General features: G+C 39.3%; 1 protein-coding gene across 3 annotated transcripts in view; it reads left to right on the top strand.

Annotated features, from left to right (window-relative positions):
• The window catches only part of ATG2B (autophagy related 2B), a 45,418-nt gene extending 40,272 nt beyond the window's left edge, over positions 1-5,146 (top strand). For all 3 annotated transcript variants that reach the window (XM_038137725.1, XM_038137726.1, XM_038137724.1), the window contains exon 42: positions 673-5,146. In XM_038137725.1, coding sequence (XP_037993653.1) covers positions 673-903 — 231 coding nt within the window. In that variant the 3' untranslated portion in view covers positions 904-5,146. The remainder of the gene's footprint in view (positions 1-672) is intronic.
• Positions 5,147-18,063: the final 12,917 nt, after the last annotated feature.

Genomic DNA, 18,063 nt, shown 5'->3' with positions numbered 1-18,063 from the left:
GACTGTCTTCATCAATTATCTTAAACCAATAGAAATCTTGAATGGAAAAAGGAAAAAACCTAAGATGTCAGGCAGATGACAGTGAGTAGGACTTGAGTGCTTTGTGGTTGGGATGGTTTACAATTATTCTGAGCCATGTAAACTTGATTTCCTGTGCTGTGTCATCCAACCTTCCCTTCCCTTTCTACTCAACCACCCTTGCAGTTACTGTTAATTCTAAGGGAGGTAGAGTTTAAGCATAATGCAGGATTTTAAAAAAGTGAAACCTTACTCTACTATGACAGTGTATTATAAATTAGAATGCTGACTTTTTTTTATTTTGTATTATACTTTGTTAGTTGCACCTTATGAGTGTCTACGAAGTAAGGTGTCAGCTGAGTTTCCAGAGAATTTTGTCATTTTTTCAGTAGTTCACAATACCCCAAAGCTTCTTCCCTTACGCACAAGATGTGCCACCATGTGAAATGAAATATTTTCATCTCTAAGTCCATAGGAGTGTTATTTTAAGCCTCATTAGAAGAACTAAATCATATTTATATCAGTATTGCTTTACTACAGTTATAATACAAATCACCAAGAAGAAAAATGCTGAGCAGTTTAAAATTTCCCTTAAAACTAGGAGGGCTTGCTTTTTCTTTTTTAGTGTAACTGATTTCCTTTATTTTCTTAAAGGGGATTACGGACACAGCCCAAACCATCTATGAGACTGCTGCTCGTGAGCATGAGAACAGAGGAGTCACTGGAGCAGTAGGAGGAGTCCTCCGCCAAATCCCACCAACTGTGGTGAAACCTTTCATTGTTGCAACAGAGGCGACCTCCAATGTTCTGGGTGGAATGAGAAACCAGATCAGGCCGGATGTGCGTCAGGAAGAATCTCAGAAGTGGCGCCTTGGGGAGGATTGAGATTGTAAATCTGGCTTAGCAGGCAGGTAGCAAGGCTGGAAATGCAGAAGAATGTCCTGTTGGCAGCTTTAGATGGAGCTCACTTTGTTTTGTCATGCTCATCTCAGGAACAAATGAGGTTTTCCAACTGTTACTAGCAAAGGACAACATCCAACCAAAAATATTTATGAAGTGAAAAGCGAATTGGTACGTGCTTGTACTGTGTGTTACCAATCCATTTGGTAGATAGTGCCAAACATAGTGAAGCATGCGCTGCCAACTCAGAGACATGCTTTCTCTGCTCCATTTACCATATTTTTCTTGGTAGATTTGACATCTGAAGCAGTAGCCTGTATGGTGAAGCTAAGTGGACTTTAAAGAGGTTTCTGAGCATAGTCAAAGAAACGCCTTCTATAAAGGGCTCTGCAGAGGCTCTTCAATGACTAAAGGATAAAAGCTTTCATTGTGGACATGAGACATGAGGCTGTCTAATATGGAAGCAGATAAGATTATACTGTTTAATGGTCATAAGCATCGCTTTTAGCGTGGCACTTACAGCAAGGACAAGCTTGATAACCATTCAGAGTTTAGGTTCAGTGTCAATACACCTACGAACAGAATTTGTTCCTAAATATTAAATACCTACTTTTGTGGGTTTTTGAAGAACCTGAATGTTGCAGAAATGTTCTGTTGTGTTGCACTTTAAAGGATATGGCCTGTATATTGTGCTTTTTTTATAGTGTGAATAAAATGTAATGTGCATTATCCTTTATGTGGTTTAGAAGCTTACACAAATTATTGAAAAGAGCATCATTTGATGATGATCCTACAGAAAAGTGTCTTAAATTTATTTAAACTCATTATATGTAAAAACTTTTTTGTCTACTGTTACACTAATTACAATGCTAAAAATACCTACTCTTCAGGAAAACAGTTAATTCTAATTGTCACCAACAGTTCTTTGTAAGAATGAAAAATCATAAGTAAAAACAAATTATTTCATAATTTCATAGTTAGAAGGCTATATAGACTTTATTTTAGTAATCTGTTTTTATTTCAAGTTCATATTGTTGCAAAGTTGCTGCTCTCAAAAGTATTCTTAATTTAGATTGTGTGTCATCAGTTGTTTGATGGTGAGTATTTGGGGTCCTTTAACTGAAACTGGGAACCAGTGAGAGGTTTTCAAAAAAGGACAGCAAAACTTCAAAAATCCAAGTTGGTACTGACATTATTTGCCATTTAGTAGGTGACATGTGTTTCCACAGAGCTTTACTAAGCACCTGACATTGCACCATTTTGGGGCAGTTGAAAGTCTTGGCGATAGATGTGCAATAATGAATTTCCTTTTGTTTTGTATTAGCAAAAAATAGAGAATAAAAAGTAAAGATTCTTTTGAATAGAAAAGTACTCATTTTGAATTTCAGTAGATTAAACTTTAAATGACTAGCCAGTATGTAAATTTGTCACAGTTCTGTGCAAGTCATAAGTGGAAATCCTGCCCATATGCCACGTGGAAAATCCCCATTGAAAGAGGGACATCAGATGCTGTTGATCAGACTTCAGTCTCAAAGGGTGATGAGGAAGTATTTTCATTCTTTGTTCAATTAACCTGGCTCTAGCAGAAACTCTGCTGATGGGCCTTAAGGGACGAGTAGGAGTATATGAAGGAAAAAAAAATTGCTGATTGTTCATGCTGATACTACACAAGGTATTCCTAAACACCAAAGAATCTGGCTGCACAGTAAATTATTTGAAAATGTCCCCTCTGTTGGGAAGACTTCTGCAGTCTGCTCTATTTTTTTTCATGAAACAAAGCTCCAGGTAAAAACAAATTCCTGCGTAGGGTGACAGGTGATACTACAAAGTTGTGTTTCAATTCACTGGAATCATTGAAGTTGTGGTGCACTGAAAACCTGGTTATTTCAGCTAAATTACTTGCTGCAAGCAGGAGGAGATGCTTTTAAGAGGAAAAATACCTACAGATTTAATAACCTAAAATATTTTCTGATGTAAAAATACTTGCTGTAGTGCATACTTCTGTTCAGTAATTAGAGAGCTTTGCTTCAATGAGAGCTCAAAGCATGAGCATTTTGCACAGGAATGAGTTCCATGTTTGCAGTGTGGCACCTCCTGAATGCCTTCTCAAGAAGTGGTGGTGAATCAATGCAAGTAGCAATGCACCTTTTTCATTGGGAATTAGTATACTAGTAATTACCTAGTACTAGTAAATAGCTAATCCAGTTCATCCCCTTAATTAAAATATACTGCAGTAGCATAAATCTACATATTTTCTGCCTTTCAGACACTGCTAAAAAGAAGTAGCATTTCAGTGTTCTTTTCTTTTTCAATTCTGTCAAGATCTAATTGTACTGCAAGGTAACTAGAATATATTTTTATATGAGGGCATGATGTCAAGGTAAAACATTTTTATAGCGTGTCTCTCATTGTCAGCAATACGGATTGTACAAATTTATTAAACTTCACTTTTCACTATGTAAACCCTCTCATTTGCTGCTTGCACTTTATTGAGGCTTTTCAGTGAAATTGATTCTAAATTTTTTTTTAACATTTTATTTTGGAAATGGTTTTATATTTTTTGGGTGTATATTCTGCATTGTTGCAGTGTTTGAAATGTTTAAAAAAACTAAAAAAATCACGAAACTTATCAAACTACTCTTTACATCAAGTCTAGTTTGAAGAAAGTGTCTTGTAGGGCTCGGCTTGTGTTTTAAATGAAAAAGCATCATGTATGCGAAGGGATTCATCAAATGCTCTGCTCAATACTGTAAGAGTTTTCAAGCACTTAAAAAATAAGTAAAATGAGATTTGACTCTGGACATACTCCCTGGAAATGGAAGCTTATGGATAACATTACTGTATTTCCCATTAGCACAAGGAGATTGTAAAGAATATTCTTGTACTTGAATTTTCCACTGAAATCAGTTGCTATAGATATGGGCAGTTTTCATATTTGTAGGGGCTTTAAACTGGCATAGACAATGTTTTAATTCTCTCCAAACACTCTTAACACTACTACTGCTATTCCTGTTACTTAGCCCAGCACCATCCTAATGGAACTGTCATCCTGGATTTTATTAAATATCTAGGTGTTTCAAATAATACATTGATGCGTGGCCTGGAAGTACCTGAAAAACAGACAGCCATCTTTTGTAAAACAAACAAACCATTCTTGCTAAGAATCTTAGCAGTGACTGAGAGCAGCAAATCATCACATCGATGCAAAGGCAACTTCCATTTTCTTTCCACTATCTCTTCTAAATCCTGCAGGTTTTTAGCAGTGCAGTGTGCCCTCTGTGTACTTGCCTAATTGAACAGCATTGTCAGTGACTCACTGCATAATCCCCCTTGAGTTCATCTGTGCTTTAGGGACGTGTCTGCTTCTATTTGCTCGCTAAGTGGTTGATTGTGAACATCCATTGCTTGCTTTCATTTACTGTTCCTTAATTGAGTTGAGGTTTCTTAATAAAGCAAAAAGGCTATTCCATGGTAATGAACAATACACTCTTACCAAACATGAAGACCTACACCTTCAAATGTGATGCTGATTTTCCTTTGGCTATTGAAATGTATGCATTTTATAAAACAGTGAAATCCAAGAATCTGTTTAGAGTAGATGAATACATCCAAATCTTTTAAGTACCCTAAATGCCCCTGCAGGATAAGTCAGAAAATGTGTGGGTATGTATGTCAGTTTATGTCCTAGTGTGCACAGTTCTTCAGTCTCCAGGCCTCATGATTTATGCTTCTGACAACTGTTTTAAGTTGCTCTACATGCTGAATCTTGTTTACAATTAAATATTAGATACTTACAAGTCAAATACATAAATACAAATCATGCATTTGTACTGGATTTCTTAACTGTAAGGTAGCTCAGACAGAAACACAGCAATTTGTGTATATGTTTGTGTATATTTTTTACATTTTTTGCACTTATGGTAGTTTTGTGGTATTGTTTGTATATAGTTTGCTAGTGTAAAGAATATAATCTCATGAAATAGAAACCACTATTGAAGGGAATTGACTATTTCAACTTGAGTTACTTTGCTTAAAGTTCTTGTCCCCTCAGTATGTCCTTGAGAATTATTTTTAACCATAATTTGTATGGCATCAAAAGTATATATTTTAGCGTATTAAAATGCTGAAAGGCCTGAGTGCAAATAGGTTGTCTGTTAAATACATTTAATGGAAAATCCCCCCCAAATTTGTAACAATGCAAAAATAAATATCTTAATTTGTTCCTTGAGTTGGTTTTCTCTACCTGTGAATATAACTGACACAGAAAACAGTCTCCCAAAGTACCAGAATTAACTGTAATGCTAAGAGTTGTACCTAAAAAAAAATTTTCACTGACTCAAAAAGAGAGTTTTAAAATTACACAGAGGTCAAAAGGTAGGAAATTAATTAAGCTGGCTGATAAAACTTGAAACCACTTCTGTTTTACATCAACAAAGCTTTCTTTACCTGAATGATCAGATTTTGTGTCCCACATTGCCTGTTGCTGTATTTAGTTATTAAGAATGTATTTTTTATCTCTGCATTTAGTGGAGGCTTCTAAAGCTTCATCAGCTTCCAAACCCTGTGAAGAATGCAAAATAATTAATTCCCTTCAGGAGTCTTCTCTCATGCCTACTTCATATGTTTAGTTAAAAGCATCTGGAAAGAGATCATAGAATTCTGAGTACTGGACAATATTGAATTCTGGTGCCAGTGCCAGATCCCTGAAAAAGGTGGAAACAATTTTCTGCTGTGTTTTGTAATGATATCATTTGGGGGGTGAGGGGTGGTCACTGTATAAGGCTGGATCACTATTCTGGCAAACAGTGACCCTTCATTTAAGATGGGAGCTCACTCCCTCCTGTGTAGCGTCTCTTCCCCCAAGCCTTTTTTATTAGCAAGACCTCATGGTGGATTAAAGGAAAGTATCTGAGTTCTTTATCTCTTTGCAATACTAAGGAATACCAGTGTCCTGATGTCTCCAGGTTAGCCCCCAAATGAGCAGAGGAGACTAATGACACTCCAACTACCTGAGAATTTATGGAAAGCCACCAGGAAGTCATACCAACCCAGAACAACATGAGCTAGTATCATTGATTTCTATTCCTAGTTGAGGATGACACAGGCTCAAGTGTTCTTTTATTTTCCCATTAGTGAATTTTGTTAGCAACATCTGAAATGTGATATTAAATAGTGAGGTATTTTCTGCCAATTAGTATTTCTAGGAAATAGTATCTTAAACTATTTCTATTAACAGAGATTATAAAAGTAATAAAGCTGTCTTTTTGTGACAGATAACTGAGGTTTCAGAGCTTTTTCATCCTGAAACAGTGATTAGATGGAAGCAGAACTTGGTGAAGGGCAACAGTGAATACAGCCTCACAGGCAAGTAAGCAGTTCAAGCTTCTGAGGTGTTTGTCATGAGGATTTGAGAGATCTCTGTAGTGTAGTTCTATTTTCAGGCTTTTATTTGGTATCCAATTGCTTATTTGTTGATTTCTTTCTTCGTTAAGAGCACGAGTGTTAAAATTTGGCTCTTGCAGGTTGAAGATTGAGGAAGGAAGCGTCCAAGGAGGAAAAGAGATGTGAAACCATTAGAGCAGGAGGAAGGTTACTTCAGTTTTGGAGATAAGGCACAGAACTCAGTAAGATGGAGCTTGGTCCACAGTAGCTCATGAGCACAAAGATAAAATAAGTAGGAGCTGTTTCCATTGAAACCTTTAACTTGCACCTTTAGACTTCAACACTTGATTGTTGTTTGGTACTGAAGATTTGTTGGTGGCCCAAACAACTCCATGAATCTCCCAGAATGACTTCCTTTTTTTCCCCTTCTTCTCCCTGATGAGTTTGAGGATGTTTGACAGTTCTGCACTGTCATCGCAACACTGGCAGTCTTTGGCCAAATGGCAGGTGCAGGCACAGTGAGCGGAGCCCCAGAAGGTGAGATGGCACAGGGTGTGCTCTGAGAGTGCTGAGAAGGCCACAGCATGGGTATATCCTTGCTGTGCTGAGTATTGTACAGATCTGGATTCACTGCAGCTGATGGAAAGATAGCACAGAGACCTGCAGTGATCAGTAGCGACATGTGCATAACATTTGCTGCTGTGGATGGAAAAGTGATAGAAAAGCAGAGTATGCCATGAGAGGATGGCAAAAGTAGTGCTCAGTTTTATAAGCAGGTTATTTATATCAGTATAAGTTTTTAAGTTATAATTCCTGGTTGCATTTATCTCTTTGGTAATATTTAACAGATCTGAAACATTTCCTGGAATTATTAGATAAAATAAAATGCTTCACTTTCTTTATGGCCTGTCTCTGTGTACTCAGTGCCAGAACTGTCTTTTAGATCCCTAAAAGTATTTATTTTATTTTAAAATATGTATTTATTTTAGACATGAGACTTCCACTGTTGCTCAGGTTCCATTTTCTCTTGGCCTTTCAATTACTTTGTTGTAATAGTGTTTTCTCCTTTTCTTCTTTTCTGTGTCCTTTCTGTCTCTGAGTGCTTATTTTCGTCAGAACAGCTGACAGGCCAAATGCAACAAATGTAAATGAGGGGGAGCAATTATATCAATTCCATTAGAGGAAAACTCTCTTACTTGATAGCTGAATTGTGTTTACACCAGCCAAAAGTACTGTCCCAGGTCATGGCTTTTTGTTTTTGCTACTGTTCTTTCCTAAGAATTGTAGCTTTTTGGCAAGAAGGCCCTTTTTCTGTTTCCCAACCAGAGGTGATGCCCCTCCGGGTAAAGTTGTTAATACAATGGAGTTTGACAATTCATTCAAAAAGAAAAATTACCTCTGAGTCTGAGAAGATCCATTGACATGGGATTGTAAACTGGGCTCTGTCTCTTCACAGTACCTCACAGGCACTGCAGCAATGACAGGAGGCAATTACAAGGGAGCATGTCCCACTGCATTAACCATTAATGCCTCTGCATCGTTGCCCTGAGCCTCTCGTATAATTTAATGTGAAGATCCACACTGACGTTAAGAGAGAAGGTTTTCAGATGCAATTTTCATCATAACCATCCTGCCTTGTTGTCCTCGACCTGAATTTTTACTGATGCTGCTTCCTATTAAGCGTGAAGCCCCAAGAATAGTTTTAGCAGATATTTGTGAAGATGCAGAAAAAGCAAGGAAGGTTGATGAATAAAGTTGAGCAATGTTGTTATCTCTGCCACCCCTGAGATTTGCTGGTAAGTGCTCTTGTGTTTGAATTCCTTGATCAATCCAGCTACTCCAGGGGCAATCACTTGAATTTAAGCTTGCCATGCAGACAGGATAAACAGACAGTAGATTTTTCAGAGTAACATTGAATATCTGAAAAATGTTTGGGGTTGGTTTGGGTTTTTTTCTCTCTATGCATTTTAGGGGTAGATCTACAAACATGTTCACTGGAGTTCTCTTTGTGGTGCTGAGTAACAGCTCTTGATACTTGTTGCTTTTGCAAAACTCATCTCTGCAGCAAAGTTAATGTTGAGAAAGAACAGCGAGGTGAATTCAGCTGCCTGAGCAGAGCCTGCTAGCTGAGGAGGAAGCTGGATGTAAGCTGATCTAGCCATCCTGAGGAAGGACAGAGGTGTTTGTTTCCAAAGCACAGTCAGTGTCTGTTCCTGTTGGTAGGAAAACAGAGCCTTTCTGAGCTTGCCCTGTGTTTTAGGGAACCTACTCTGAGTTCACTGCTCTGCAGTGTACCTGGGGCAGGGCCATCAGGTAAAGGGAGTGACGGGCACACAGCTTTCTCCTTCCTCTCTGTAACATACTGGTATCACTGCCTTTTCCCAAGGAGTTTCTGTTTCAGCCAATTTGTGGTGTGTGTCAGGGAAAGTCTTAACTGTCAGAGAACACTAAGCAAAACCATCTTCTCAGTACAACTTGTTTCTACTGCAAAATGCAAATTGTTTTTGTCCTATTCTTGTTTAAAAAAAAATAAAAATATATATATATATAAACCTGTCTTGATCTTGCATTGCACAAGTAAATAAATGTGATGCTGGGACTCTGATTTTACACCACTGCCCATGGAGGCATGTGTCAGGCTGCTCCTACCTTCTCCTGTATTCTCAGCTGCTGAAAAATCCTTTAGAAACCCATAGCAAAACTGAAAAACTGAAGCTCTGTCCCTACCTATTTTTAGCAAGGCTAAAGTGAGAACTTGAGGAGAACTGAAAGAGAAGACTCCTTCAAATTCTTTACTGTTTGAAAATTGAAGGACCTGCTTAGAGTAAGACAAAGAACTGGGAGCTTTTTGACAGAGTTTGGTTAGTCTCCAGGGTAACTTCCACATGACTGAGTCTGCTTTGCTGAAAGCTGTTTCCTTCTTCACATCACTTTTCTGTTTAAGCAAGTCCACTGTGTTAGGTTCCAAGCGGCAAGAATTTACATTCCTCCAACATGTAAAAATCCTGAATTTGTCTACAGAGTGTTTCCATAAATAACAGCTGTCTCTATGGTGGAAAAAAAAAAAAAAGAGGAAATGTATTTTCAGAATAGTTCTTGTTTACATAAAAATCAGCAAATAATGTTGTCTTTTATAAATCAAAGTTCATCCCATATATCTATTGTGGGACAGAAACTACTTGTGTAGAGGACAACATATGAGCTCTACTCACTCAGGACATAAAGTGCAGGATAATTACCACTGAGATCTGTGGTTGATGCTAAGGTCAATTTTAGGTGTATTATATGTACCTCTAGCTGGGAAAATTTACATCCTTATATGGATTGTAATTGTGATTATGATAATAATACTTCAGGAAGTCAAGATATGTGTGAAAGAGCAATAGACATTGCAGTTTATCCAATGACAAAGGAAATCTTTTATAAGGCTTATCAATAATTTCCCCAAATTTTCTCATTTTCAGAGGGGAAGTTTTTAGTTGTTCATAACGAAATGCTGAGGTTGACTTCAGAAGAAACTGATCATAATGACAGAAAATGCTAACACGGAAGGGGCTGCTACAGAAGAAAATTAAGTGTCTTAGTCATAGTCATTCACAGAGATCAGGGAAAGTCACAGCAAATTAGGTAGTGCTGTCTCCCAAACCATTCACAACTAAATGATGTATCTTAATATAACCAAAGCTGCATAAATTACTGACAATAAATAAGCTTCTCTTTCAACAGAGAAAATTACTAAGGTCTTATTTAGAAAATATGTATGTATCTCCATGGCCTCTCAAGGAACAGTGATGATTGCTTTGTATTGCAATGTTAAAAATAGTTAAATGCATTGTTTAGAATGAAGAGACTCTAAAAACTGCACTAAGAATATTTGAGAACTGGAAATTCTATTACAGTCAAATAACTTGAATCATGATGGTGCAGTGCCACATTAACTTTGGGAGATGTTACTCTCTCCAATAATGGAACACATCATCATGGTGCAGTTTAGTGGCCTGAATCACACTCATATGGTGTGGTGCTGCTAAAAAGCTTGTGTGCTGTTTGGACAGTTCAGGACATGGTTTCCCTTAGTAAATACATTTTCCACTAGAGGACACTCAGTCAAAGGGGGAAGATGGTGAGCAGGAGAAATATGAGGAAATATGGGAAAAACATTTCTCCTGCTCACCAGCTTTTGGTCTACTCAAAGAACCACCTTGTTTTGTGGCCTTGATGTCAGAGTTGAGTTCTGCACTGAAGTTCCTACCCTGAAAAGACAATATTACAGCAAGTTTGTACTTTCTCTGCATGCTTTTCAGCTCTTCATTTGAAAAGATCTTGCAGTTCACTTTTACCCAGCAAGTGAGGAAATGGGAGGTTGTTTTACAAATGTGATGTTTTTGTTGAGATGCTATTCTACTAGAAATAAATATTATTGTCCACATCTATAACTGGCAAAAACGTGTTAATAATGATGTGTAGAAATACCTTGAATTGATGATAAAACAGTTGTTTCCAGAAAAATACCATCTCTAAGAAAGAGGCATGAGCCATGATTTTACCTAAGAAGAACAAGTTATATCTATGTAATTCCTGTGACATTGTACTCTGGTTTATTTTATACATTGCATTTAGGTCACAGAGTGGCTAAAGCTGTTCTTCACCCTTCTTTCCAGTAGGGACTCCATCCTGAGCTGTGCCTGGATACCTGGTTTTGTACTTGCACAGTGCATTAGGACTGGAACTGGATAATTAATATGTTTTAATCTGGATCACTTTCCTGATTCAGTTCATCACACATCTACAGATCCCTCTGTCCTGCCCCAGCTAAAGGAGAAATAATAAATGAGTGGAGAAAAAGTTCATCTGGGTTAGGATAAACCAACAGAGTCCTTGAAAAAATATATGGGAAACTGTGGCCTCAGCAAAGATCAGTTATCTTTAAGTCTTAATTTGCTCTCTGGGAAAAATTAAAGAGATTTTACCAACTTGTAAGCAGACTGCCTATGAGCACTTGGATCTGTTGTTATCTGTCATAGCAGAATATGACTTTTTACTGCTTTTGGTAATACAGCCTGACACTTGTTTATCAAACTCATTCTTTCTGTTAACTAAAGCATAACTAAATATCACTTTTCCTTCTTTTCTTCTCTTATTATGAAATGTAAGAGCTCTCATTATCCTGCTGTTCTCTGATTGTGAGCTTTACTAGTCAACCCTGATACACATGTGTTTATTTGTATTTAAGTATGTGAATTTGTCTTGATAAAAATCTTGCATGATATGATCTATTTTCTTTGTATTTCTTTTGCTACATTAAATTAGTAGAAAAAGCCTTAATATTTGGCATCTTGCAGCAATGCTTTTTATTCTGCCTGCATGTCTATTTGTGCTGGGATAAATAATACTCTGTTATCTTGGCGAGGTGACACCCATGCAGTTTTTATGCCAATTGTGATAGTAGTCTAATTGGTCAAAATCTCATATTCTGCCAGTAGCTCAGAGGGTAGTGTGGAGACTGGTAAAGAGTCATTATAAAATACGTAACTTGCTTTTTCTACACCACAGATAACTTATAAAGTGCATTTTATGTGCATTTTATGTGCATATTATTTTTTCTATGTGGTTAAACCCCTAAATGTTTAAGTGTCCGCAAAGCCTGACTGTGAGTAATCTTGTCTAATGTTTAGATTTGCAGAACAGTTAAACAGAAGCCAGTTGAAGCTAGCAGTACATTGTGGTTTTCGTAATAAAGGAAAATGTCCTGAAGTGTTTGCTTGAAAACAGATTTCAATTTCTATACAAATAACTGAAATTCACAGCAGTGTGTGGAGTGTGACACATTGAAGGTCATGTTTAAAGCAATGGATGATTCATATTCTCAGATACCTGATTTTATGAAATGGCACTTTTGGATCTTCACCAAAATTCAGCTAAACAGATTATTTTCTAGAGTGTGTTTTTAAATCCCTTCAGATTTTCGCTGACAGCATAGTAAAGTGTTAGAGAATAACTTAGTTGCAGTGACTGTAGCTGGAATTAAACACCTTGAATTCCAGTTCTTCTGGAGAAGCAGTAATTCATTTCTACCAGGAGGGGCTGCTCAGCAACTGTTCCTTGATTGCAAAACGAATCCAAGAAAAAAAGCCTAGCTGGGCTCCAGATCTGTGTATGTCAGGTGTTCACACATGATGTTCACAGATGTGCCTCCCAAATTTCAGGCAGCTTGTAGGAAAGGTTCCTTATCTGTGTCTGTGCACGTGCATACTCTCATCAAGCCTCATATGATGCTCTGAAACTTCTGTCATAGGGTGGAGTCTTTCACTCAATAATAGCAATGGCTCTGATTTGGGTCTTCATGCCTCTGTGCCTCAGCTGTCATTAATCTAAATAATAATAAAGCTCAATAATTAACTAATATTTTGAAGTACTATTATTATAATAAATAAAATAGTATTTTTAAAACCCCTTTTCATACCATTATGGCTTTTCTTATTACACTAACTGAGTAATTTACAGTTTTGGCTGAGAAGAGAAAGTGAGAATTCAAAGCATTGCAATACTTCCAAAAAAATCCCATGCTGTTTTTGCTTCACATTACCATACCCATGTACCAGAGTTAATCTTACTCTTGAAACACTGAAGGAAAAGCTGCCTTAGACATCCATAATAGTGGTCTTTGAAATGTTGTCAGACTTCTTGGCTTAGATTTGTTCACAAAATCTGCTCCAATATTTTTGGTCGTGCTCCAAAGCAACCTGAGCCTCATCACCTGCCGGCCTGGACCAGCCAAGCTCCCTGCATGGCCACTTGCCCTTCAAAGCTGTTGATCACGACTGCAGCCAGCTTCTGGCAAGGCAGGCACATTTCCTCAGCATCCAGGAGCAGATGTCCTCACGTATGGGTGGAGTAATGCATTATCTCTGTCTGAGAACTTCTTTTGTAAAGGATTTCTAGCTGTGCTCTTCAAGACAGAATATATTTGTTGTTCTTACACAATTGTCTTGGATGGTGACTCCTTGTCTTTGGAGTGTGGCGCTGGGCACACATGGTGACTCCCTGGTCAGCTGGAGTAAGGCAGCCACCTTCTGGAGGTGAATGGAGACTGGGAAAGCTGTGCTCTGCAAGCCATGGCTGTTTGCTCTCTAATCAAGGATGGGGCAAATGGAAGAGAGAGATGGTGACTTTTGTGGGAGAGCCACACAGGAAGGGATGTAGGTCAGTGGTGACTTTTGGCCCCTGCTGAACACAGCCTGTGTCACCTGGTGACCTGTGTTCTCCCTTGTGGCACAGAGGGGGGCAGTAGCTCCTTCCACTTTGTCCTACCCTGCTGCAGCTGTACCCAACACAAGCCACTCCTCACTCACACTTGCCTCTGCTACATTCTTGGAGAACTCTCAGGTCTGTGGTCCTGTCCTGGGGCCATAGGTTCACTCAGGGGAAACCCTTCATCAAGTGTCAGTGACAGGAGCCCGTGGGGCGTGTCCTCTGTCTGGAGCAGGGGACAGGAAAGATCCCTCTGTGAGCAGACTGTTCCAGAGGCAGAGATGACAGCCAGCTTTGAGGATTACCCTCTTGCCAAAGCTGTAGACAAGATTTGTAACTCAGCAGGGTTTTGGTTCCTGCTTGATAGAGCCAGAGGTGCTAAAACATTAGAAAAAAGCGTGGTTGTAACACCCCAGAGCTCTTTGTATGTGCAGGTTCAGTGGTTGCTGTTTGTCCACACGCAGCAGGAAGGAATTTGACTGGACACTGGGCAACATATGAATGTGCTCTTGAGAGGAGGTGATTTTGATTTACACTGTCAAAGCATATAAGGTAGAGGAGTCTTGTCTGTCCACACATCATGAATTATAAAGAGACAGTTCTGTTCATTCATTTATTGTCTTTAATGAATGCAAATTGGAACAGCGTAGTGAAAAGAATTCTCTTTGTGTCACCAGGGATCTGGGCCTGACTGGCTTCAAAACTTCAGAGCAAAAAGTGTGCATTACTCTCTGGCATAGAAAAATGATGTAGCTTTCATCCTTTTTTATTCCATTTTTTAGCCCCAGTCCCTCTTATGTTTGGGTTTTGTTGTTTTGAAGTTTTTTGGGTCCTCAGGGAGCTTTTCTTTCCAGGACACCTCGCTTTTCATCTGGAAGACTTCAGTTTACTGCCCTCCAAGATCACTCCCACTTGAGTCAAGACTAAGCACAAGATACAGAAGTCTAAGCTTCAACTTTTTATTCTCATGTTTGTCACAGAAAACCAATGCTTTGGTTTTGAGCTCACACTTCGTAAGTGTGTTAAAGATGACCATCTTCACCTTTCTGAGACCTCTTTTATTACCCTTCAGCTGCAGAAGTGAGGTGAAGGTTGTGTGTATATGACAGGTTTTTTTCCAACTCCAAATGGGGTCTTAAACTCCAAGGCACCTGTAAAAGCTTTCACCTTTCTTTAAATGGGTGTCTAGTGCTTAGTTACCATCCATCCAAGAGACGGGGTCAGTGCTCAGTTCTGGGTTTCCAATCCATACAATGTTGTGTGGTTGTGAAAATCAGGCTGGATGCTGCCAGAAACATCTCCTGAGCACTCTTGATTCACATGCTAACCAGTCTAATAGTCTAACCATCATCCTCCACCTCACAGAGATGCTCTCTCCACAGACTGTTCCACACCATGCAAACTCACCTTTAGTGCCCGTTTGCAGTTCTGAGTTTTGCACCAATTATTTTACAATCCTTTGCATGTATTTGCATATTCATTTACATAAGGAGGACTTGTTGGCAAGAGTGAAAATGGAAGGGAAATGCAGTCATTACTGTTCCGATAATATTTCATGGTGTTTGATTCCAGAGCTCCTGCTTCACAGTTTATTTGTCCACTCATGTAGACACTGACAATTCTGAGTTCATAATTCTGAGTTCTCTCAGAACTCAGTGGTGGTGTTTGGGAACTCTGTCTCTTTCTCATCAGACATGCTCTGGAATAATTTTGGGGCAGTTCAGGCAGGACAGCGTCTACTGCTGTCCTTCCACAGGAGACACGGCAGCTAAGGGCTTGGGAAGCAAGTCAGTGAGATCTGCATGGTGTTAGAAACCATCAGTGTCCAGCTCTGTGTTGCCAAGAACTGCTTCCCTGAGTGCTTCTTTTTGAGTTGAGAGTGCATAGCAAGGCAATAAATGTATTTTTTAAAACTGCATTGGAATGTTTGAGAGTAACCAAGCAACGCAGGTAATATGCATTAAAAATGTAGTACACAAAAGGACAAGGCAGTAAAAGTTCTTCCACTGCTATCTATGCTACATGATTGATTCTCTGTGTCCTCACAGAGGTGTAAGCCAGACTGGCCTTGTTGCAGACAAAGGATCTGTGTTGGAGACTCCTTCTGTAGCTTTCAAGTTTTCCATGCTCACATGTGGCACTGCCTTTAGTTAGAGATGAGTCTGTAAGGGATCATCCCTTGGAGAAGGCAGTGAAGGGGCAGCAGTGCTTTGGAAGCAGTGTTTTTGCAAGACTTCACTGTTGCCTGGGGAACCTGTGTTTCTGCCAAAAGAACTTTAAAAATGCCATGGCACTCTGCCCCAGGGTCTTCTAGAGCTGAGCAAGGGTGCAAACCACATTCCAGTAAAGTGACTTAAGCAACCTGTTTGCCATCACATTAGGTCTGTTCCAGTATTCTTAAATTGGCTGTGCATTATTTACAGCTGAGAGGAAAAAGGCAAACAAGAATAAAACAATTGTATTGATGAGAAACCAGACCATCCACAGGGATTATTTGGCCTTTAGGTTCATTACATCAGTGTACATTCACCACTGTCACTGATACTGCTCTGCTGAGTAATTGTACAGGTCTTTAAACTTCTGCTCCTAAAACTCCCATGGGAATTGGTCACTCTTGTTAGTGAACTCACAGAGTCACACAACCCTTGGCAGAACCTAACTTTTGGGTGGGTATCTTGATCCTAAATTCTGCTGGGAACCTCAGGACAGGAGTGTCCAATCCATGCAGGAGGTCAGGAGCCCACCCAGTGTGGCATGTGTTCAGAGCCCACAGAAAGGGCTCTTCCTGCTAGCTCTTGGGTTAGGTGTGGCACAGGTTCATGTCTTCTCCTTCAGCTAAGACAGACTGGAAACCTAAACTAGGTGATCTCAGGAGGTGCCTTCCAACATAAATGATTCTGTGACTTCATAATGTGAACTTTAGTCCTAGGTACACATTCCTTGGAAGCAATCTGTCTATGGTTACAGAGTAAAGCAGGATGCTGAAATCTCAGGACATTACTAACATTACATTTTGCAGTGTTCTTTCTTCATCTTTAATCTGTGAACAGGGATAAAATACTTAAAAATATTTAAACTAAACAATTTTAAGGATTTGCTTAATACAAAATATGCACTTAGCAAAAGTAAAGCAAAACAATTTAGGTTACCATGAAATTCTGCATAAGTATCCTTAGGAGCTTCTTCGGGCTTCTTTGGAGGTTTGGAGGCCTTCCCATCTCTTTTTCTTGGCAACAGCATTTCTGACTGCGTTTCTGCAGGAAGGTCATTAACTGTTACCTGGTACCGTGTGAGCTAAGTACATATCCTTAGAAGTTTTCAATCCCCCAGCTCCTCTCTCATGCAGGCTCATGCACACAGTCTTCCTGCTCCCTTCTTCCCCATTTCTTGAGGACTCAGATGCACGTCTCCTGTAAGAGACAAGGTTTCCACTGTGGTACACTGATGTGGTCCCTGAAGCAGCTCAAATGTGGCTGATGAATGCATGTATTCCTCTTTTCTGAGGAGCTGACAACATTGTCACTTCACCCCTGGGAAGGCAATCATATCCTCATTTACTTGGCTTCCACTCAAGTCATCTTGCACCAGTTATTTGAATTTCAGGGCCATGTGGCACAAGAATTCACTGGCACTGAGCAGTATCTTTGACAGCTGCATTGGTGGAAAGAAATGGGCAGCCTGAGGATCTCCTAAAATTCACAGGTCTTAGGAAGTTGTTTACAGACAGTATGTGATAGGTAGGTCTCTCTCATGCCTTTGAAAAGAGCAGGGGTTGTTCAGTGAGTACCTGCTCAGTGAGCACACCTTGCTTTGAATCATAAGCTTCTGTTTTCAATTTAATTTTTGTGTTTTAACAGAGTTCTACTTTCCATTTGCAGTCTTAAGTAATAATGCCAGAAGTTCCTCAGGCTGCCCAACTGCTGCCTGACTACGAGGTCAAGTCCCTCAGAAAAATCACATCAGCCTAAACCAGATTGTAATTAGAAAGTGATTTGCAACAGCTGAGAAGAGGAGAATTAGGAGTTTTCATCTAATCTTAAAGAAAAATATGAATGTTTTACTTCCCCAACATGCTTATACCCATTCCCAGCAACTGCCTCTGCACTTTAACTCACCTTCAGGAAAGCTTCTTTACCTTGTCCAATCCACCTTTGAGGCAAATAAGAGATGGCTGAGCAAGCAGGCCAGGGCACCTCTAAGACAAGGACTATCTAACAAAGCAGGGGACATTGGGAGCTGCCTCATGCTCCAGTGTTTTCCTCTAATACAGGCCATCAAGGTGAGCAAAGCAATTTAAGGGTTGGAATGGATCAGGAAGATCTTGAATCTCATTTCTGGTCCCTCTATTTTGCTGTTTAAGTGCAATTCCCCTTCATTTTTCTTTCAGGTGTATTAACTCTAATGGTATGTTCCATATATAATCTGTTGGTGATTCACTGCTGAAATAGGCAGTGAACCATAGGTCATGGTTCCATCAGTGTGGACATAGCTGGGGACCTAGCTTGCCCTGTG

The sequence above is a fragment of the Motacilla alba genome, chromosome 5 (assembly GCF_015832195.1).
Source record: "Motacilla alba alba isolate MOTALB_02 chromosome 5, Motacilla_alba_V1.0_pri, whole genome shotgun sequence".
Classification (NCBI taxonomy): Eukaryota; Metazoa; Chordata; class Aves; order Passeriformes; family Motacillidae; genus Motacilla; species Motacilla alba.
This window is presented reverse-complemented; position numbering and strand designations above follow the sequence as displayed.